The sequence below is a fragment of the Hemiscyllium ocellatum genome, chromosome 1, assembly GCF_020745735.1.
Source record: "Hemiscyllium ocellatum isolate sHemOce1 chromosome 1, sHemOce1.pat.X.cur, whole genome shotgun sequence".
Lineage (NCBI taxonomy): Eukaryota > Metazoa > Chordata > Chondrichthyes > Orectolobiformes > Hemiscylliidae > Hemiscyllium > Hemiscyllium ocellatum.
Genome location: NC_083401.1, coordinates 164083349 through 164108144, shown reverse-complemented (window position 1 = coordinate 164108144; position 24796 = coordinate 164083349). Strand labels below are relative to the sequence as shown.

The 24796-nt window shown below is 42.2% G+C and overlaps 1 protein-coding gene across 1 annotated transcript in view; it reads left to right on the top strand.

Annotated features, from left to right (window-relative positions):
- sh3d19 (SH3 domain containing 19) overlaps positions 1 to 24796 on the top strand; it is a 136484-nt gene that overhangs the window by 44051 nt on the left and 67637 nt on the right. Inside the window, exon 2 of the mRNA XM_060827409.1 lies at positions 12658 to 12703. Within this exon, the coding sequence (XP_060683392.1) occupies positions 12658 to 12703 (46 nt within the window). The remainder of the gene's footprint in view (positions 1 to 12657; positions 12704 to 24796) is intronic.

Below are 24796 nucleotides of genomic sequence, written 5' to 3'. Positions count from 1 at the left end.
TTTTGATTGATTGTGTAGGTCCCCTACCACAAACAAAAAGTGGGAATAAGTATTTATTAACAATAATGGATATGTCAACTAGATTTCCAGAGGCAATCCCATTACACAATATCGCAGTTGAAAGGGTTGTAGAATAATTATTTTTTTAACCAGATACGAACTACCAATAGACATCCAGTCAGATCAAGGATCAAACTTCACGTCCAAACTATTCAACAAGATTATGGATAACTTGGGAATAAAGCAATTTAAATCTACTGCATACCTTTCGGAATCACAGGAAGCAGGAGAGAGATGGCATCAAACACTAAAGACCATATTGAGGGCTTCTGGTCAGGATTATCCAGATGATTGGGATAAGGGAGTTCCGTGTGTACTTTTTGTGATCAGAGATGTAACAAATGAATCAACCAAATTCAGTCTATTTGAATTAATTTGTGGACATCAAGTCCGGGGACCATTAAAATTGATGAAGGAAAAATTAATAAGTCAGAATTCAGAGATCACCCATTTGGAGTGTGTGTCAAATTTTAGAGAATAATTAAATAGAGCTTCAGAGTTGGCTAGACAGCATTTCAAAGTATCACAATGTACAGTGAAACAGGAAGTTGATTTGAAGTCACAAATTTGCATTTTTGCAACTGGGGATAAGGTACTGGTGTCACTCCCAGTAACAGGTGAGCCTTTAAAAGCAGCGTTTAGTGAACTTTATCAAACTGAGAAGGAATTGAGTGAGGTGAACTACTTGATAAGGAATCTAGACAGGAAGGAGTTTCACAGAGTGCATTATGTGAATATGCTCGAAAGGTATTTGACAGGGAAGGAAAGCAAGAGGAGAAGGGGTTAATGATGACAGCACAGACGGAAGAACCACGTTCAGAGGATTCTGAATTGGACATTCTTCAAATCAAATTGGACAGTGAGGAAGTTGTCAAAAATTAGGATAAATTATTGAGTTACCTTCCACAAGAAAATCAAAATGACCTGAAAGAGTTGTTGCTACCACATGGAGAGATATGCAGGAATAAACTGGGAAGTACTAATCTAATTGCACATGACATCAGTATAAGCAACATCCTTATTGGCATAACCCTCTAAAGTTGGCACAGGTTCAGAAGGAGATAGAGCGCATGCTCCAAGATGGCATAATACAGTGACTGGGGCTCACCCATGGTTATGGTGCCAAAGCCACAAGGTACCGAATGGTTATGTGTGGACTATTGCAATGTCAACGCCGTTACAAAGACTGATCCAATTCCACGGTTGGAGGACTGTGCTGAAAAAATGGGACAAGCAACTTACATTTCTAAGTTGGACTTGCTCAGAGGCCACTGGCAAGTACCTTTCGGAGAGAGCAAAGGCAATTTTGGCTTTTGTAATGCCAAATGGACTATATCAGTTCAAAGTCATGCCATTTGGTATGAAAACGCTCCAGCCACAATTCAGGGACTGACTAATAAGGTCATTGCTGGGTTACCCAATTGTGTTGTTCCCATTGATGACCTGGTGATTTTTAGTCACTCAGGGAAGGAACATTTACAGCATTTATTGGACCAGTTCGATTGACTTTAGAAGGCAGCTGTGGTGGTAAACCTAGCTAAGTGTGAATTTTCCAAGTCACCTTCCTGGGCCGTGTTACTGGACATGAACAAATGGCCCCATGGGATGCAAAAATGAAAGTAATTAGGGAATTTCTCACACTGTCGACAAAAAGAGCAGTTCTACAGTTCCTGGGATTGAGTGGATTTTACTGAAAGTTTGTGCCGAACTTTAGCAGTGGCTGCTCCACTCACTGAATTGTATAAAAAAAAAAGCAAGAAGTTTCAATGGGCAGTCTGATTGTCAAAAGGGTAAAGATTGTGTTAACCAATGCCCCAGTATTACTCACATCGGATTACATGAAGCCTGTCGATGCCAGTGATGTGGGTGCCAGTGCAGTGCTCCTGCAGGAGGATGATGAGAGGATAGAAAGACCCATCGGATACTTTCCCAGGAAATTGAATGTTCATCAACAGAAATATTCAGTGTTGGAAAAAGAGACTTTGGTGTTAGCATGACAACATTTCAGTGTTTATATTACCAGCAATGTATCTGAGACAATCGTATACACTGTTCATAACCCATTGACATTTGTGGAGAAATTTAAAGACAAAAATGTCGGTCTGTTTAGATGGAGCTTGTTGTTGCAGCCGTTCAGTTTGACAACTGTACACGTGATTGTCAACGCAGCATTGAGAATCGAATGAGATAGAGGCATTCGGTGACGGGTGTACCACGGCCTGAATTTGCATGTGGTTGTGTGTTTGCATGTGTATAATTAGTATCATATAAGTTTTAGACAACTAACCAGTTTTTTTTAAAAGGCTTTAAAATGAAGCCATGTTTTGATATTGATGTTTTTTTTTGAAAGGTGGGATTGGGGGGGGGGGGGGGGAGAGGGAGGGAGGGAGGTGTCCCAAAACTGGTCCTTTTTCCTGAAAGCTATTCCTTTTCTCAACCATACTGCGTCCTTGATGTTTTTCTCAGAAGGGTTATAAACAGGCCGGGTTCTGAAACGGCTGGGTTTGGTACAGGGATGGAAGGCCTTTTTGTTTATACACAAACAGATGAGACTTTCGGCCAAAGCTTTTATGCTTTTAGAAGTAACCCACGTAAGGCAAGGGGGCGTGGCCAGGTCACGAGCTGAGCAGTTCAGTCCAGAACTAGTTAGGGAGTTCAGCAATGGGGCTGTGTGGGAACAGGCTGCTAGATTCTCTCTCCTTCTACCCTTCTAACTTCGACCTGTCTGCCTTTGTTTCATTTTTACTGTGTTTAAGGGGGGTTTGCTTCTTGGGACTCTTGTGTATATTTGGAGCAGCATAATGAAGTCTAGTTTGGATAGACTGAGTTCTGTAGGGATTCTTTGTTCTGTTCTTTATATTTCATTCATAAAACAGACAAACATTTATTCAAAACCCGGTAGTCACCCGAGCTAACTTACTCTGGGTAATTTGCTCTGTACATTTACTGAAACAAATTGCAAAGTTACGGTCTGGGCTGCCTGCTTAAGGATGTTTGGAGTGGTCTGGCTTAGTTCATAACAATGCACTTTATCTGTTACTTGTGGAATAACTGGGGTAGATTTAGACTCCGACAAGAATCTAATTCAAATGCTGGCAGATGATGCACTATTTTTACAGCTCCCCCAACCTTTAATTCCATGGATTTCAAAATCTTTCTTAATATCCAGATAAAAGAGCTCATCTGAAATCAGCCATTTCAGCTATATTAAAGAGAAAAGTGGGTTAAGAAAAGTTCTAGGGAACCTCTATTATTTCAGATGCAGCCTTGTAGAATTTTAATTAGTAGGGAGTTCTTGTGGCACACAGCAAGTATTCATCATTGAATGAACATTGAATTAGATGTACAAACAAGCCCATTCAATTTAGACAGGAAGCACAAATTGATTTTGTCTCTTGGTTAAGTTTGCCATTTGTGAAAAAACAAGAAAGAACAACATAGTGATTTTCGGCAACTTTTTAAAAAACGTCAGTGTACTGAAATACAAAGTACACCGATTAGCATCAAATCTGTTCTTCTTTGGCACCGTTATTGGTGTCCGCCCAGCTGCGAGAGATGATGAACATGCAGCAAATGATCCTATTGGGTGGTGTGTCTCCATTTGCTGATGGTTGTGGAGGCAATCTTGAAAGGCTGGTTCTTCTATGCTAACTGCAAACGAAGCTGCCAAGTGATATTACTGATTGCTGTTTTTGATGTTGGTGTGTATTTCCCAGCTGCTGTACTGACTGGCTCTCAGGGTAGTGCGCACACAGCCTGCAGGAGTTGTTGTCTTTGGCTGATTGTGAAACATACAAGGGACAGGGCCAAGCTGATGGGTTATAAGGCCCATGTACTCAGATTCTTGCTCTGAGATGGGCAATTTATAGCTGCCAGGAAAGAGAGCTGAGTAATCTCCATATTTGTTCTTGATGATGCATTATGTGCATGGCCTGTGTATTCTTGTCAAAGACAGGTTCCCATGTATGCTAACACTAATCAACTGGCTTTGATGAATTGGACATACCTGTAGGCTGGAAAATTGTTGAATATGCAAGGGTCATCTGAATGAAGTATTTGATATTATCAATTTGATATATTTGACGTGTAGCTTTTCCTGTTTTATTTGGTCAGCATTTGAAGGGATCTTCCTCTGGTCCTTATTCAGGAAATGTTTATCTTCAGATGTTAATAGTGTTGCAATTCAAGTGAAAATGAACCATGAAGGTTAACTTCCATCATTTGTTTTTAATACTTAACATTTTCTTGGATTAACAATTGTTTTAAAAAGATTGAAAGCTGACCTAAAATGGCTGACACGATCATCTGACTAGGTTGATTCATGAGATTGGCTCAATCAAAAGAGCATTGAAACTCCAATCTGCTTCGCTGAATTGACTCTCCATTATCTGGAAGTTGTGATTTATGACAAAAGTGAACCGTCTCTGGACTGCTTCCAATGTAATATACCTTTGTTTAGATAAGTTGATTCGAAATTGTTCATAGTTTTCTAGGTGTGGTCTAACTAGTACCTTGCACAGCTTTAGCAAGACTTCCCTATTCTTATACAATCATGAAATTATACCGTACAGAAGAGTCCTTTCGATCCATCAAGTCTGTACTGCCAAACATACGCTAATTCTGCACTGGTCCCATTGCCTAGCTTTAGGCCCATAATGCTTCAAGTGCTCAAGCAAGTTCTTTTTAAAGGTTGTGAGGTTACCCACCCCAACTTCCTTCCCAGGCAGTCCAGACCCCTATCACCTTCTGGGCAAAAATTCCTCTCCTCAAGTCCCCTCTAAACTTCCTGCCTTTGTTACTAACCCTTCCAGCTGCTTTCTATCCATGCCCTTCACAACCTATCAGGTCTCCCCTCAAAGCTCCCTGCTCCAAAGACTATAATCAGAGTTTATCAGTTCAGATGCTCCATTCGAGGCAAATTCCTGGTAAACCTTCTCTTCCCTCCCCTCCATCACATTCTTCCTATTATATGGTGACCAGACTACACATAGTACTCTAACTGTGGTCTATCCAAAGTCGTGTGCTAAGCTCGAACATAACCTCCCTGCTCTTATAACCCATGCCTCAACTGGTAAAAGCAAGTGTTCCATATGCTGCTTTAACTACCCTAACAACCTGCCCTGTCATCTTCAGGGCTCTATAGACCAACACCCCGGAGATCCCTCTGTTCCTCTGAGCTTCTTAGTGTCTTGTCATTCACTGAGTACACCTTTGCCTTGCTGCTACTTCCAACTTTCACCACCTCCCATTTATCAGGATTAACTTACATCTGCCACTGATCTGCCTATCTGACCAATCCGCCTATATCCTCCTGTAACCCAGGACCTCTTTCCTCACTGTCAACCTCCCAGCTAACCTTTGTATCATTTACAAACTTTACTTGCATCTCCATCATTTATATATTATCACAAACAAAAGAGACACAGCACTGATCCCTATAGTATGCCACTGAGCACTGGCTTCCAGTTACACAAGCTGCCTTCCATCAAGCCCCCTCTGCTTGGGAGCCATTGAGCCAAGTTTGGACTTGCCAACTTAACCCATATCCCATGAGCTTTGATCTTCTTGATCAGTTTCCCATGTGGGACCTTGTCAAAGGGCCTTACTGAAATCTATATAAACTACACCAACTGCACATTTACCCGCTCCTCTTGAGATAAAAGCCAACATTCTATTTGCCTTCCCTATTACCTGCTGAATGTTTATGCTAACTTGTTGGGGTTCATGCGTGAGGACTGTACTTTGCTGCAGTTTTCTGAAGTCTGTTACATTGAAATAATCTTCAGCTCCTCTGTTCTTCCTGCCAAAATACATAATCTCATATTTTCCCCACATTATATTCCACGTGTAATTTGTTAGCCCACTCACTTAACCTATCGATATCCCTCTGTCAACTCTTTGTGTCATCCTCACTATTTGCCTTCCCACAAACTTGATAATAGCACATTCACTTACCTCATCTAAGTCATTAATATATATTGTAAATAAGTGTGGTCTCAGCATTGACTGAACCTTGTGGCATTCCACCAGTTGCGTGTTGCATCCTGAAAATGCCACCTTCATGCCAATACTTCATCTTCTATAAGTTAGCCAATTCTCCATCTATGCTAATATGCTACCCCCACCACCGTGGGTTCTTATTAATTTGCCTTCTCTGTGGAACCTTTTCAAATGCCTTTTAGAAATTCAAATATATCAATCTACCAAAGAATTCTAATAAATATCAGGCATGATTTCCCCCTTCATGAAGCAATGTGAATTTGAATTGAATTGAATTTATTGTCACTTGTGCCGAGGCTCAGTGAAAAGCTTTGTCTTGCGAGCAATACAGGCAGATCACAGAGGTAAGTAACGTAGATAAGGAAATAATAGGTAAACAGTAGCAAAAACAAAAACACAGGTACAGGCGAATGTTAAGAGTTTGTGAGACTCTGCTTGATTATAATATGTATTTCTAAATGTTCTGCTATTACCTTCTTTATAATTACCAATAACATTTTCCCAATGAATCTAAAGATTCTTGGAAGATTACAACTGGTGCACCAATTATGTCTGTAACTCCTTCCCTTAATATCCTAAGATGAAACCCATCCAATCCAGGGATCTTGTCAACATTTAGCCTTATTAATTCCTCTAGTATTTTTTCTCTAGTGATAGTTATTGTGTTTGTTTTCTCCCCCATATTTGCCCCTTGATTATTTAGAACATTTTAGAATGGAATTAGTGTTCTGTGCCATAAAGAGTGATGCGAAGTATTTATTCAACTTGTCGACCATGTTCTGGTTCCCCATTACCATTTTCCGAGCCTCAGCCGCTCAGGAATGTATGTTTGCTTTGGTTCCTCTAGTCCTTTTTATTTATTTAAAGAAAGTCTTATTATCCATTTTGATATTATTTGCCAGTTCACCCTCAAAGCTTATTTTCTCCCTTGTTATTGTTTTTGGTCGTCTTTTGTAGGTTTTTAAAATTTTCCCCAACTTTCTGGCTTAGCATTTCGTCTTAGCATCTTAAAAGAAATGGCTACTGACCAGATTGTTGTGTCGGTTTTAATTTGCCAAAATTTCCTGGATTCGGGGGAGCTTGCTCTAAACTGAAAGGTAACAAATATAAATCACTTATTCAAAAAGGGAGAGTAATAGAAGGCCAGAAACTACAGGTGTGTTAGCTAGAGGGCAGATGTAAGAAGCCAATTTCAAAGTAGAGTCAGTATAACTTTGTGAAAATAAAGTCATATCTCATCAATTTATTGGAGTTCTTCCAAGAAATAACACGTGCTAGCAATAAAGGGCAACTAGTTGGAAGTACTGTACTTAACAAATGCCCCCTGGATATCTAAGATACCATTCCAAAGATTATTGAGGGAAATATAAACTCAAGGTGTAGAGGATAACATAGTGACATGGATAGAAGATTGGTTTGCCCATAGGAAACAGAGTAAGTTTAAGTGTTACTTTTTGGTTGGCAAGACGTGTTGAGTTGTGCGCCGCACGGGCCAGGGCCGGAGCCTTAACATTTTACGATTTATTTATATAAATGACTCTGATGAAACAATGGATGTACGGTTTCCAAATTTGCTGATGACTCAAAGATGGGTGGAAAAGTAAATAGTGCGGAAGTTGTAAGGAGACTACAAAGAAATGTATAGATGGAAAATTAGTAGGAAAAGATCTACCAAGTGGTGCATCGTGGGAAAATTTGAACTTGTCCATTTTGGCAAAGAGGAGCGTTTTATCTCGATGGTGAGAAGTTGCACAACTCTGAGGTGTGAGGTATCTAGATGTCCTCGTGCATGGCAGTACAATGTTAGTACACAGGTACAGTAGTTTTTTTCTTGCAAGGAGAATTCAGTATAAATATAAGATTATGTTTCAGTTACACAGGACATTGGTGAGACCACAACTGTGCACAGCTCTGGTCCCCTTGTTCAAGGAAGGATATAAATAAAGTGAAGGTGGTTCCACAGGGTTTACCAGACAGAGTAAGCTTGTATGCTGAAAATGTGTTGCTGGAAAAGTGCAGCAGGTCAGCCATTCATGAAGAAGGGCTCATGTCCGAAACGTCGATTCTCCTGCTCCTTGGATGCTGCCTGACCTGCTGCGTTTTTCCAGCAACACATTTTCAGCTCTGATCTCCAGCATCTGCCGTCCCCACTTTCTCCTAGAATAAGCTTGTATACCCTGTGGTTTAGAAGAGTAAGAGGCAACTAGATTGAAACCATTTAATATGCTGAGGGGTAGTGACAGGGTGGATGTGAAAAGAATGTTTTTTACCTCTGGTAAAGTGTATGACAAAGTGACCCAGCTTAAAATAAGGGGTCATCCATATTGAGATAGAGATGATCCAATTGTTTTCCTGAAGGTTAAAGAATGTTTGGAACACTCTCCCTGAAAAAGTGTTGAAAGCAGAGTTCTTGAATATTTTTTAAGGCAGAGGTAGGTGGATTTTTGATAAGCAAGGATTGGAAGGTTATCGAGATCAGGCAGAAATGTAGAATAACGTGTTAAAAAAATCACACAACACCAGTTTATAGTCCAACAGGTTGATTTGGAAGCACTAGCTTTCAGAGCGCTGCTCCTTCATCAAAACCAAGGCAAATCGGACTCGAATTTACAGACAAATGGTACTTTAAATAAAAGTCAAAGAGTGTGGCACTGGAAAAGCACAGCAGGTCAGGTAGCATCCAAGGAGCAGAGAGAGTCGATGTTTCGCACATAAGCCCTTCATCAGGAACATAGAGGCGTGGGGGGGGATGGGGGCTGAGAAATAAATAGAAGGGTGGGAGTGGGGCTGGGCTGGAGGGAAGGCAATAGGTAGATGGAGGATGATGGTGATAGATTGGAGGGAATAGGTGGGAAGGAAGATGGATAGGTAGGACAAATCCAAGAGGGTGGTGCCAAGTTGGAGGGTTGGGTCTGGGGGAAGGTAGGGGATGGGGAAATGAGGAAACTGATGAAATCGATGTTGCTGCCGTGTGGTTGGAGGGTCCCAAGGTGGAAGATGAGGCGTTCTTCCTCCAGGCGATGGAGGAGGCCCAAGACTTGCCTGTCCTTCGCAGAGTATGAGGGGGGGTTGAAGTGGTCAGCCACAGCGTGGTAGGGTTGTTCAGTGTGTGTGTCACAGAGGTGTTCCGTGAGTCGGCGTCCGGTCTCCCCACTGTAGAGGAGACCACATCGAGAGCAAGAGACACAGTAGATGACGTGTATGGATGTGCAGGAAAGTCTTTGCTGGATGTGAAAGGGTCCTTTGGAGCCTTCGATGGAGGAGGTGGGGGGGAGGTGTGGGTGCAGGTTTCACCCCTCTTGCAGTGACAGGAGAAGGTGCCAGGAGTGGAGGGTGGGTTGGTGGGAGTGTGGACCCAATGAGGGAGTCATGGAGGGAATGGTCTCTGCAGAATGCTGATCGGAGTGGGGAGGGAATATTGAAATGAAAGGCAAAATTACACTATAATTGGGTCAGGATAACAAATAAACATTTTACACAACCACAGACACCAGTATCATTCCAGCAGACATGTGACACAGTGTGCAGTTCCAAAATTCTGTAATTCTGCCTTTAGTACATACGACCCTTCACTCGCTTATTCAGTTAATTCGACCATCCTGCAGCCTGCAGTGGTATCCTGTCTGAGATCACCCAGAGATGGTTGTCATCAAATGGCCCATTGCTGCAGAACCTCCTCAGCTGACTGCACAGATGATTCGGAGATTCCTTTTATTTGACCCCTGTAATAAACTTTGTCACACTGTCTGGTCAGCTGTGGCCAAATGCAGCAGCAGTAAAGTGGACAGCCTCTCAGGCTGTACTTTAACCCTCTGCCGTATGCCTTTCATCTTAATTTACTTTTTCCAAGGTCAAGAATCGTCAAGTCACATGGACCAGTATTATTTCTTCATCAAGAAAAATTACAGTTGATACCTTTGCAGTTGATGTGAAGTCTTTAAAAAGTCATTTTCAAACATGCTTGGGAACAATTACGGGTCAAGTTAAAATGACATTTTCCTTGCTGTCCAGCTACTGGGGCAGAAATCTTTGTGGTTTCAGACCATCATCTCATGAAGAAGATTAATATTTGATGATTTGACCCTGCCTGTCTTGACTGCTTTCATGTCATGTCAGGTGAACTATCAATCCCTAACCACTAGCCTCCCATAACTTCAGCAAGTCAGTACAGACTCCTGTCATTCTGGTCATTATATCCTTTCATCAGCCGACGTATCATTATTTCTTTTTTGATCAACTGGCAAAATAATGTTTCTCAGGATCCTCATTATTTCTGCCCTGAAATGAGTTTTCTGCTTCAGATATTTTGTTGGAGGTTGCTTCCCAATAACAAGACAAGTTCCAATTGTTTCATTATGCCCAGTCTCTCTCTCGAGCTTTCTGGTGGACATGGTCAAGATTCCAACACTACATAAACAAAGACCGGGTGTTAATATTGGTTAACTATTAACTGCTGTCAGGGATGATTATAAATCCCCTTCACAGATCAGAATGAAAGATTCTTCAGTTGAATGTAATGGATCCATGTAAAAATCCTGTGTTCAGATGTACTAGCATGGGTAATCAGGAAGATTATCGCCAAATATGTCATGGAGTCCTACAGCACGGAGACAGGCCCTTTGGCCCAAACTTTTCATGCTGACCAAAATCCATCCACACTAACCCGTTTCTCTGCACTTGGCCCATATCCTTCTAATCCTTTGCTATCCATGTATTTGTTCAAACGCCTTTTAAATATTGTTAATGTACCTGCCTCAACCACTTCTGCTGGCAGCGCATTCCATGTGCAAAAGTGGGTACTGCAGATGCTGGAGATTAGAGTCGAGAGTGCGGTGTTGGTAAAGCGCAGCAGGTCAGGCAGCATCCGAGGAGCAGGAGAATCGATGAAGGGCTTTTGCCCGAAACCTCAGTTTTCCTACTCTTTGGATGCTGTCTGACCTGCTGTGCTTTTCCAGCACCACACTCTCGACTCATTCCATATGTGTACCCCCTCTGTGTAAAAACATTGCCCCTCAGGTTCCCTTTTATTCTTTCCCCACTAACCTCAAACTAATGCCCTCTAATCATCGATTTCTCCAACCCTGGGAAACAGACTGAGTGAGTGCATTCACCCTATCCGTGCCTTTCATGATCTATAAGGTCATCCCTCAGTCTTCTATGCTTTAAAGAAAAAGTCCTTGTGCTTGTCCAACCTCTCCCTAAAACTCAGACCATTGAGTCCTGGCAACATCCTTGTAAGTGTCTTCTGCACTCTTTCCACTAATCACATCCTTCCTGTAACAAGGTGACCAAAACCGAACACAGTAATCCAAATGCGGCCTCACCAATGTCCTGTTCAACTGCAACATAACTTCCCAACTTCTATACTCAGTCCCATGACTGATGAAGGCCAGTGTGTCAAAAGCCTTCTTCACTGCTCTGTCTACCTGGGACTCCATTCTCGGAGAATTGTGAACCTAAACTCCAAGGTCCCTCTATTCCACTACACTCCTTAAGACCCTACCGTTCATCATGATGCTCTTACCTTGATTGGACTTGACAAAATGCAAGACGTCATACTTATCTATATTAAACTCTATTTAACATTGCCTCGGTTTCTGATAACTCTCCTCACTGTCCATGTTACTATTTAAGTGTTATCAGCAAACTTACTAATCATGCCCTGTACATCCTCATCCAAATCATTGATATTGATAACAAGCAGCAATGGGCCCAGCACCGATACCTGAAGTACTCCAGTAGTCACAGGCCTCCAGTCTGACCAGCACCCTTCCACTATTACCCTCTGCCTACTATCATCAGGCCAGTATTTTTTTAAATCTAATTTGCCAGCTCCTCCTGGATTCCAAGTGATCTAACCTTCCAGAGCAGCCTACCATGTGGCACCTTATCAAAGGCCTGACTGATATCCATATAGACTATGTCTACCATCCTGACTCACATGAAATTGATTGCATTTTTCCAATTTGACTGTACCTCATGAAACAAGGCAGTCTGCAATGAAAAGAATAATCAACAATTATCCTAACAATTTTAGGGACGACCTCATGGCAAATCCCAATCCTAACTAAAGAAACCCTTTCAATATAGTTCTTATTATTGACTGTCCATAACTTCTATAAGGGTAAACATATTGCCTGGAATGTAAGTGTGGATGCTAGGAAATTGTTTCCGTTAGGTGAGGAGACTAGGACCCTTGGACACAGCCTTAGAATTAGAGGGGGTAAATTCAGAACAGAAATGCGGAGACATTTCTTCAGCCAGAGAGTGGTGGGCCTGTGGAATTCATTGCCGCGGAGTGCAGTGGAGGCCGGGACGCTAAATGTCTTCAAGGCCGAGATTGATAGATTCTTGTTGTCTCGAGGAATTAAGGGCTACGGGGAGAATGCGGGTAAGTGGAGTTGAAATGCCCATCAGCCATGATTGAATGACGGAGTGGACTCGATAGGCCGAATGGCCTTACTTCTACTCCTATGGCTTATGGTTATTGGTGTCAAAGTGTGAATACCATTAGTTGCACTGTGGTCTGTTTGATTTGAAAAGTATAAACTCCGTGAATTCAAAATTACCCTTTTTCTTCTTTTTTATGGTTTACAGATCGTTCAAATAGAAATAAACCAGACCAACCATCCCGCAGCTCAAGGTAAGTGTTTTTATTTAAAAGTGATTATTTTGAAATAGTTGTGTAGATGTGTGAAATATGTTATGATTTCCTCAATTTCTGCATTGCTGGGTGTGGAAGGTTTGAGTTATAGAGAGAGGCTGGATAAGCTGGGACATGTTTCACTAGAGTGGAGGAGGTTGAGAGGCGACCTGATAGATTAATATAAAACAATGTGAAGAATAGTCAGAGTTAATGGTAGTTGTCTTTTTTTTTAGGATTGGGGATTTCAAGTCTTAGGGACACATTTTTAAGGTGAGAGGAGAGAGCTTTACCACAGAGAGTGGATCGCTGGTGGAATGAGCATCCTGAGGAAGTGGTGTGTGTCGTAGCAATTACTGCTTTCAAAAGACACTTGGATAAGTACCTGAACAGGAGAGATTTGGAGGGATATGGGCCAGGAGCAGGCAGGTGGGACTAGTTTAGTTTTTGGGGTTATGTTTGGCATGCTCTGGTTGGACAGAAGGGTCCGTTTCCATGCTGGGTGGCTGTGTGACTGTGACTATATGACTTGGCATGTATTGAACAGAGCAGGCAGTGAGATGACTGAGAGTGTTAGATTGTACCTTGTCAGGACGCAGGAACTAGTTGAAGGATAACATTTACTGACTTGGACTCTTTTTTTGAATTATTATTCATTAATAATATAATAAAAGGTTAATTTAGGCATCTTGTCCTTTGACATATTTAATGTATAGACTGTAAATTTATTTGCAAAGTAACATAAGATGTGTAGTGAAGATTATTTCAGTTAGACTTATCCCAGATTCAATTACAATAATGTACATAATGGGCTGATAGTGAACTAAAACAATGGATGCGACAGATTGTGTTTTGAATTAGGCCACCTTTGATTTTAGGCCCACTACTTGGTTTTGAGTGAGACAGCCTGGAATTTTCTAACCTGTGAGCCAGAGACTATATTGAAAATGAAAGCAATTTAATTTCAATTTGTTTTTTTGTAAACGTGGAGGCATAAATAAATAAGATTTTCAATAAATTTACATCAACAGCATGGAGTTCCAGCATTAATCCCTTGCCCTATATAGCTTTTGAACCTGGCAAATAGTGACTCTGTCAAACCAACCCAGACTATCCTGAGGCTCAAGTGAGTAAATTTTCCTCCTTTGGAAAATGGAATGAGGAAGTAGAGCAGGGTGTTACTGAACTAGCTGGAAGACGGATTAATTATTTACCATGTAGATTCTTCGAATCATTGGAATCCTGATCCGTTCTGTTTTGAGTTGGATCATTTCATTTCCACCTTTTAGTGGCTGAATTGCCATTCAGAAGCTGTGCTCACTTTGTTGTGTTACCTCGTGAAATAGGCTGTTTCGTTATGCTAATTGGACTGTATTTGTCATATGTATCTACATGGTAACAACATTTCACTTAACATTTAACCTTTCTCTGCGTCGGTACTGAAACCTTTGCTCAATTGGATGTGTATTGAGTGCTAACTTTGCACTCATAATTTTAATAGACGCGTTTCTGTCCTTATTGGTTTCCTTGGTCTCTTTGATTTGAATCGTGGAATCATCTCAGAATCCCTACAATATGGATGCAGGCCATTTGACCCATATAAGTCCACAACAACCCACCAAACAGCACCCCACCCAGTCCCCAGCCCCCTACCCTTTCCAATGGCTAATCCACTTAATCTGCACATCCCTCGACACTATGGACATTTTAATATGGCCAATCCACCAAGGTTGTACATCTGTGGACTGTGGGAGGAAACCGGAGCACCTGGAGGAAACTCACATAGACATGGGGAGAATGTGCAAACTCCACACACACATTTTAAAGACTATTTAACCCATCCTTGAAATCTGGACATTTGACCTTGAGAGTTTTGTTCCCTGTCTATTTATTTTCCACTATAATATCCGAGTCAAGCCATCTGTCTTAATAGAATCATAGGATCAATCATTGATTTGTATGTATGAAAGTGTTTATATTTATCTGTCAGTCAGCATCACAAATCACATTACTGTTTGTGAAGTTTGCTCCCAAGTGAGCTGCCAGGTTTTTGTACGTTTCTCCAGTGACTCCACTTCAGAAATATTTCATTGGCTGAATGGCGCATTGAGCTGTCCCGTGTCTGTGGAAGGTGCCCTATAGACCCCAGCTGCTCCTCTTCTTTCCATGCTCTGGAGCCTTTATTTTAGGAAAATGCGTAAAAATCTCACACACAAGCACGAATGTCCACTATCTGAGCTTTAAGTTGATAATGAGCTCATGTTACGATTTTTTTTTCTTCATGATTCTTTTTAATGGAGTTTGCAGGGTTAATCAAATTTGTTGAAGGGAGAAGCTGGAGGTCTTCAGTTATTTCCTTCACTGAGGTTGATGAGGAGGTTGATCAGTTCATCAACTTCACCAACACCTTTTCACTCTGACCTCAAATTCACCTGGACCATCCCGGACACCTGCCTCCACTTCCTGAACCTCTCCATCTCCTTCTCCGACGACCGACTCACTACGGACATCTACTACAAGCCTACCGACTGCTGTAGCTACCTGGACTACACTTTCTCCCACCCTACCTCCTGTAAAAATGCCATCCCTTATTCCCAATTCCTCTGCCTCCACCGCATTTGTTCCCAGGATGACCAATTCCACCTTAGAAATTCCCAAATGGCCTCTTACTTCCCAGGTCACAATTTCCCTTCCCACATGGTCGACAATGCCCTCCAACACATCTCCTCCGCTTCCCGTACCACCGCCCTTGAGTCCCATCCCTCCCAACAGAATATGGTCCTCACCTTCCCACCAACCTCCGCGTACAACGCATCATCCTCCACCACTGCTGCCACCGAGAAACGGACCCCACCACCAGATATATTTTTCCCTCCCCATCCCCATCAGCGTTCCAGAGATCCAGAGAGACCATTCCCTCTACGACTCCCTCATTAGGCCTGCACTCCCCATCAGCCCACACCCCATTCTCAGCACCTTGCCCTGTCAATGCAAGAAGTGCAAAACCTGCACCCACACCACTCCCCTCACCTCCATCCGACAGGAATTTACCTGCACCTCCACCAATCTCATCTACTGTATCCTTTGCACCCGATGTGGTCTCCTCTACATTGGAGAGACAGGACGCCAACTTGCGGATCGTTTCAGAGAACATCTCTGGGACACCTGCACCCCCCCAATCCCACCGCCCCATGGCCGAACACTCCAACTCCCCCTCTAACTCCACCGAGGACATGCAGGTCCTCGGCCTCCTCCATCGCCAAACCCTGACCACCTGATGTCTGGATGAAGAACGCCTCATATTCTGTCTTGGGACCCTGCAACCACACAGGATTAATGTGGATTTCACCAGTTTCCTCATTTCCCCTCCCCCCACATTATCCCAGTCCCAAGCCTCCACTCGGCACCGCCCTCTTGACCTGTCCATCACCTTCCCCATCTATCCACTCCACCCTCCTTTCTGACCTGTCACCTTTATCCCCACCTTCATCTCCCTATCGCATTCTCAGCTAGCTTCCCCCCTCAACCCCACCCCCTCCTGTTTATCTCTCAGCCCTACCGGCCCACAAGGCTTATTCCTGGTGAAGAGCTTATGCTCGATTCTCCTGCTCCTCGGATGCTGCCTGACCTGCTGCGCTTTTCCAGCATCACACTCCCAACTCTGACTCTCCAGCATCTGCAGTCCTCACTTTCTCGCATTTCCTTCAACTGCAGAACCAAACATTACTGGAAAGAATGAATAGTTTTGGAGCATCGACAGATGGATGCAGATATTTCAGGTGTTCCCTCTATCCCCAGAATGAAGTTATTACTGATGAAGAGCATTTGAAAAATGAATAAAGTGGAGGAGAAGCAATACATATTCCTCATATCAGGAAATGACAGGCCTGAACCTGTAAAGTGCGGGTGGAGAGTAGGATATCATGAAATCGTAGACATAACATTGTTAAGATTCAATCGGAGGAGATCTCCTGAGAGACATCGATACTAAGAGTCCTGAATGAGACACTGAATGTATAGATTCGCGAATGAATGGAGAGTAGGCACTTATAAAGGGGAGTTCTTTTTAAAAAAACCTGGAACGAGCTTCAGTAGCCAAATTAGCTAGTGGGTTGACACCAGGTTACCATGTATTTTTATATTTCGATTTTAAAATCAGAATAGTTTGAAAAGCAGGGCGACCTGATCAACATCTGAAATAAGAAAAGACAAGTTTCTCTCTTTGTATGATCCTCCACTCACACCTCCATTATGGGGTGACCATAGACTCCTTTGTCACAAGATTAAGACATCAGCTGCCTCTAGCTTTTCTGTCTGTCTGTCTTCTACCCCAAGATTAAACGTCCTCTAATATTTTCCCTGCCAGCGCCTGAGGTCTTGCAGTTTTCTAATTTCTTGTCTATATTCTCTTCTGTCCCTTTTGAGGCCTTCTCGTCGATCAGACCCACCTCCTGCTTTCTCAACTCTAATCCCACCAGAAGGCAAACCCTTCAACTTCCCTTTGTGGCTCCTCTTTGAGCAATATTGTTAAGGATTCTCTCTGGCCAAGTTCTTATCCTTTCTTTCAATTACCCCTCTCAAAAATGCATTCTTGTCTTACTCTTTGGAGGGTCGGTGTGGACTTGGGCCTGTTTCCACTCTGTAGGGGCTCTAATCTTGCCCATGCAAACAACTCCTACCTCTCTTTCCTCTCCAAGTGTTTGAATGTGTCGTCACCTCTCAAATCCATACCTACCTCTTCCAGAACTCCATCCTCAGATGCCACCCCTGTGACAGTAAAGGATGCAAACAAAAACTGAACTACAGTTTCTGTTAGCCAATGCATTGCTTAAAAAAAGATACTGGGCTGGGTTGCTGAAGCTCAGTAGTATGTGACAATAACTAGGAGAGGAAATTCACTTGCATTACATTCAGTTGTGACAACAGTGAAAATAAACCTTAACAGCACACTGAAAGCATATAGTTGACAGTCCAACAAAGTCTCTTCAATCTCAAATCCTTCTGTTGCCATCAATGTTAAACCAACTTTGACGAGTTAGTGTGATTGCATCATTTTCCAAATTGACCAAAGGTTGAATGTAGACCTTACTGACCCATACAACTGTGTGCGCCATTACCTAACATATTGATCTACTAAGTCGTTTGAGAGTTTTGTACTTTGCGCTCTGTTTCCTTTCTCAAAAGTGTGTTCACTATTTGCATTTTAAATACACAATCGAAAGCTTTATGCCGAAAGTCAAGTGTCACTAGTTCTTGGAAAGTGGCCAACAGATAAGTCTTGAATTTATACTCAGGTAGGTTTTTCTGTGTGTAACAGAAGTTTCAAACATGCAAACAATGATTCATGAAGCACAAAGCCAAAAAAAAAGACATTTCACTTTAAATGAAAATTTTTTTTTGCTGATGGAAATTTATGCATATCTGAACCACATAATTGCTCTACGTTTATAAGAAAATAAAATTAGTCATTTTGTTGCGTGTTTCTTGTATTTGTATGAATAGTTGGAAAGATTAGAAATTTGAGGGGTAATTCACATTTGTTCTCTCCCTAACATAACGAGTTGAGGGGGATAATACAAAACTGCATTCATTTTCAGGCCCTGATCCATTCTAAACACTGTGGACATCTGGGATAAAGCATCAGAGTCCTCTCGTTTACCCTCCCACTAACCCCACCAGCAGGAGAACTGTACTCGAGGATAAAATTCCCTGAAAGTGAGAAAGCAAAAGAAGATAACCACCTTTATTTGAATTTTTTGACCTTATTGTATCCTAATTTTTTTATTGAAAAAGGTTTTTACTTTTTACAAAATTATAGAAGGTGTATAACAGTCTGATGTTACAAAAACATTAACAATAAACTACTTACTACTCTACAAAAAAAAACTATCACAAAGATATGGAACAATCTTTCCACTTTACAATTCAATAAATCATTGAACTTAACAAATGAGTTTAAATCAGCTTAAATTATACTAGACTAACCTAACCTAACTTAACTTAGATTAGGTCAAATTAGAGAAAATCAACTTAAATTAAATTACACTTCCTGACACCCCCCCCACCCAGGCTCCCATCCATGGGAGCATCAGTTATTATACCCGTATTTGTTCAAGCTTCCTTCCTCCCCCCCACCGCCACTCCAAGCCCACGAACCTCCAAATCTGGCCCTCACGGCTGTATACAGGCCCTGGTCAATATGGCTGACAGGTCCGTGTCTATGTATTTTAAAAAGGGCTGCCACATCTTATAGAATAGGTCCATTTTCTGGTGCACCACATTTGTAAGAAAATCAGAGGATCGTGCTCCATCACTAATCCACACCATCCCATGAGACCTGGGGGGGGGGTTATCGGAGGTCCAGCTCATTAAAATGTTCTTCCTTGAACAATACGTGAGAATGTTGAATAATCTCTTCCACGACTCATCGAGTGAAGGCAGATTCGGCCGTCCCAAACGAAGGGGTACCAGATCTGCCTTAACCTCAGTTTCCAGGATCTCCTTCACCTCATTCACTCACTATGACACCCCAGTACCTACGGACAATGCATAAGAGTGCCAGTGCTTATTTTACATTTAGGGCACTCTGGAGATATTCCTTTCTTGAACTTTGCTAATCGCTCCGGGGCCACCTGGACTCTGTGGAGAATCTTCAATTGTGTAGCCTGTGCTTTATTGCATATCGAGATCTTTTTCACGTTCTCCCATATGTGTCCTCCCATGCTTCAGATGAAATTCCTGCCCCTAGTTCCCGACTCTAGACTCCATAGAATCTTTCCATACCTTCCAAGTTGCCCCCTCTCTGTAAACGATATAGAGTACTGACCGAGAGATTGCCCGCACATCGAAGCACACTTCTCTCCATGTCAGGGTGCAGGGCTGAGCTGAAAGCGTGGTCCATCTCTGTATATCATCCCTAATCTGAAAATAACGAAAGAGGTCCCTACGAGGTAGCCCATATTTGTGACTCAGCTGGTCAAATTACATCAGGACCTCTCCCTCAAATAGGTCTTCCAGACAGGAGATACCCCGACCCCCCCATGCTTTAAAGCCAGAATCCATTGGCCCCTGTCTGAATCCTGGGGCTCCAACAAAGGGGGTGAATGGTCAGGTCTTATGCAGGTTGTCCTCATCCTGTTGCATCATCCTCCATGCTCTGATCGTGTTTATAATAATCTGGCTTCTACAATGCTCTGTAACAGATTTCATCCTATTCATAAACAGCAAATTAAGGAGGGTGTACCTTGCCTGGAAGACCTCGATGTCAAGCTATATTGACCTCTGATCCTTCCACACCCAGTTGTTCACATTGGACTATTAGGCGCTGACTTGGTATTGTTTAAAGTCTGGGAAATCTATCTCCCCATACCTTATGGGAGTTACAACTTGGTGAATTTAATAAGAGAGTGGCTATGACACCAAATGAAGGGTCCAAGCCCACCACTGAGCCTCTCCTGCTCTTGTCCAGGCAACAACAATTAGAACATTCTCATGGGGTATCATAGCCGAGGAAGAACATTCATTTTAATCAGGACTGTTCGGCCCAACCATGATATTGGTAACCCCTTCCAACAATGAAGATCTTGTTTTATCCTTTCAAACAACTGCACACCGTTAGCTCTGTCCAGCTGGTGGAAAGCAGGAGTAATAGAAATACCCAAGTAAAGGTCCACCAAAAAGGAAGTTGTGTTCCATCCTCCAGGTCAGGCGTTCCCGCCAATCCCCCCTGGGCATGGCTTCCGAGTTTGTAAAATAAATTTTATACCCCAAGAACATGCCAAATAAATTAATCTTTTGTATTAACCAGGGGTACAGACTTTTCCAGGTTATACTGTACACAATATTCCAAATGCGGCCGCACTAGCGTTTTGTACAGTTGCAGCATGACATCACAGCTCCGGAACTCAATCCCTCAACCAATGTATGCCTTCTTAACATCACTATCAACCTGGGTGGCAACTTTCAGGGATCTGTGTTTTTGGGGGAAACAATCTGTATTTTATGTCAAGTGTGATGGTGCCTTTAGGAACTAGGTTTCTGGGGAAGAGTTTTGGGTGGGGGGAGTGGGGAGGAAAGGCTTCCAGTAACTGATCATGTGACCAAGCTGCCTGGAAATCAACAATAGTAAAGCAAAGATTGAACAAGGAGTTAATTATGAGCAAAGTACATTCCTGTGCAAGGTTCGATTTTTAAGCAGTTTAGTTTGGAACAAGTTGGCTGCAGAGAATAACTTTCCCAGGGCAGAATTCAGTTGAAAGATCTGTGTACTGGCTAAAAGGGCTTAAAACCCTTGACTGAAGGAGTCTTACTGACAGCGAGAGAGAAAGCTAGTTTCTAGAGGCAAGGTTCTGGAGCTAAAAAACAACAGAACCTGGAAAATTCTGATCCAGGTGGCTATGTTTAGGAAGCGAGTGAAGCCAGGGAGGTCTCTATCCGTGGGACAGTTGGAGAAGATTTGAAGAGCAATACTTGCTGGAATCACAGTGGAAGACCCAAGGAATTGCAACCGTTGTACATGGTTTTCAAGAGGACTTGGACTAAGCCTAGGCACAACTGGCCATCACCTGGAGGTGATCAGAAAGGTGTGAGAAGGGCAAATAGTCAATGAGTTGGCCTTGGAGAGACACCAGCTGCCTTCTCACCACCACAGCAGGTAAGGACTGGGAAAGAAGCCATCACACCAATTGAAGCCCTTAAATGATCAATTAGAGCAGCTTGAGGACCTCAACTCATCATTGATCTGACTACCTCGTTCCGAGTAGGCAGACAAATACCTGATTTCTCAAATGGGACCCAGGGCAATCTGCCTATTGGATATTTGTGGATGAGAGACATGGAGAGGTTTTTAATCAGTAAGGGAACCAAGAGTTATGGGGAAAAGGCAGGAAAATGGAATTGAAGATTAGCACATCAGCCATAATCCATTGACTGTGCGAGAGACTTGGCGGGCTGAATAACCAGTTCCTACAGCTTTTGGGACCTTCACTTGGCCCAGCCTCTGGCATGCCTTCTGACCCAGGCCTCACAACTCCCTCAACATGAGACTCAAAAACCTGGGCCTTCAGTGATGATGTCAGGGTCCAAAAGCTGCAAGCAAAACAGAACTTGCGTTTCAAAGTCCAAAAGAGAAAATGCTGGAAAATCTCAGCAGGTCTAGCAGCATCTGTAAGGAGAGAACAGAGCTGACTTTTTGAGCTTTGACAAAGGGTCAGTTAGACTCAAAACGTTAGCTTTTTTCTCTTCTTACAGATGCTGCCAGACCTGCTGAAATTTTCCAGCATTTTCTCTTTTGGTTTCAGATTCCAGCATCCGCAGTAATTTGCTTTTATTGAGTTTCAGAGTTGTTGATTCATCAAGAAGCTCTCCGATCAGCATCCTAAGTGGCTGTTTGAAGCTGGATCCGGCAAGATATTGTGTTGGTGGGACAGGGTGTCAGTCACCTCTGAAGATGCCCATTCCCTCCACACTTAATGCAAGGAATATTAAATCTTGGCACAAGTGGTTAATCTTTTGATGTTTGATGATCGTTTGAATTAAGTCTTTTTGTGGGTCTAGGTCAGATAGATTTAGAAGAAAATTTGAGTTGGCAGTTCAGTTTAGACGATGTTGACTGTGTATTCATTTTGCTTTTAATATCTTTAAGCAACCTGATAAAATAGTGAGTAGTTATTCATATTCACATTTTTTGATGTTTGTGCTGTAATCCTTTGTTGTAAACAGTGAACAATATGGCTTAATTGTTTTAGGAGCTTAATTCTTTTACTAAATACTTTTATTAAAATTATTTAATAAATAAATTTCTACATGCAAAAATAGGTTATCAATTTCTACCAATGTCATAACAATAGGAATTCAAGGCAGAAGAAAGCTATTCTAACACATATATGTTGATCTTACCTTGTCTAACCCATGTCCCCATCTAATTCATATTGCTACTTTTAGTGTTAGTCTGACAGGGAGCATTCTCCTGATTAACTGAAGAATGAGGACAATAAAGGCAGCCTTAAACGATGCAGAGGAACTTGCAGGATTCAGAAAACAGGAAACAAAATGTTGAAGCTGTGGTGCAAAGTGATTTAGGTAAAAATCAAAAGAATGTATCTGAAAAGAACAGGAAGCTTAACTAGTTGGGTATTAGTGAAGGGAAAAGCAGAAAAATGTTATAACTAAGACCTTAGATTTTAGTGTTTGAAATATTTGTTATATGATAGAATAATTAATAGCACTGGAAGAATTTAATCAGTTTGGTCTAACAATCAAAATCAAAATGGGTTGTAGAGTGTTCAAGGTTTGGAACTAAATATTCCGAGTTATGTGGCTTTTCCAAAAGATAGCCAAAATGGAAAAGGAGGAGACATTTTCCTCAGCAGTTAGTCATTGCTCAGTTTGGTTACTTTGTGTTCTAATGCCTGAGTCAATGCCTGTTCTCAAATCCCTATTAAAGACTGTTCTATTGGTAGTGAACAAAGTTTGTGGTTGGAAACGGTGAACTTCTATTTGCATCATTGGTTTGCAACAGTGCAAATGCTACCAGGAACGTTTGGTTTCAAATAAATTGACTGGTTTAGCCAGTATGCAGGTTGCAATGTGGTTTGTGCAAAGTTGTCCAATGTTGATGATACAGTTGTCAGACTGCCTTACAACAGGCAGTAGGAGACCAGTGCAATAGAATCACCTATTTGACTGTGTTGTCATCAATCTACATGGCACACATGCACTTGTCTTTCACGTAACATAATTTGGAAAGGCAAATCAGGGCAGGACTTATGCACTTAATGGTAAGGTCCTAGGGAGTGTTGCTGAACAAAGAGACCTTGGAGTACAGGTTCATAGCCCCTTGAAAGTGGAGTTGCAAGTAGATAGAATAGTGAAGAAGATGTTGGCCGTTATTGGTCATTGCATTCAGTATAGGAGTTGTGAGATCATGTTATGGTTGTACAGGACATTGATTAGGCCACTTTTGCAATATTGTGTGCAATTCTGGTCTCCCTCCTATAGGAAGGATGTTGTGAAACTTGAGAGTGTTCAGAAACGATTTACAAGCAAGTTGCCAGGGTTGGAGGATTTGAGCTATAGAGAGGCTAAATAGGCTGGGACCGCTTTCTCTGACTTGCAGTGGCTGAGGGGTGACCTATCCTGAGGGGCATGGATGGGTAAATAGACACGGTCTTTTCTCTGGGGTGGGTGAGTCCAGAACTAGAGGGCATAGATTTAGGGTAAGATGAGAAAGGAACCGAAGAGGCAACATTTTCATGCTGAGGGTGGTGCGTGTACGGAATGAGCTGTCGGAGGAAGTGGTGGAGGCTGGTACAATTACAACATTGAGAAGGCATCTGGATGAGTATACAAATAGGAAGGGTTTAGAGGGACATGGGCCAAGTGCTGGCAAATGGGACTAGATTGGGTTAGGATACCTGGGCCAGCACGGATGAGTTGGACTAAAGGGTCTGTTTCTGTGCTGTATATCTCTGAGTCTATGTAGAAGCTAGCACTGCACAAACCTTGAGAATCAGCTCCTGTCTCCATAACAGAGAACGTGGTCATAGAAATGTACAAGCAAGGGACAAGAATAGGCCACTTTGCCATTCAGGACTACCATACTATTCAATAAGATCATGGCCCATCTGATTTTAAATTCAACTCTACATTCCTGCAACTCCCTGGTAATCTTTCATGCCCTTGGTAATCGAGAATCTATCTCCTGTGCCTTAAAAGTATTTGAAGATTCTACATCCACTGCCTTTTTGAGGAACGGTATTCCAAAGATTAAAGATGTTTCCTCATCTCTGCTTTAAATGGTGTCCCCTTTATTTTTAAACTCTGACCCTCTAGTAGATTCTCTCACAAGAGGAAACAGTGTTTTAACATATTACCTGCTCAAGTCCTCTTAGGATCTTTTATGTGTCACTTCTGAGTTTTCTAAACTCTAGACGATACAGGCCTAGCGTGTTTAATCTTTCCTCATAAGACAATCTGCTCATTCCAGGTATTAGTCTAGTAAACCTCTGAATTGCTTCCAGTGTATTAACATCTTTCTGTAGGTATGATGACCATTATTGCACACAGTGCTTCAAATGTGGCCATGTTATGTTG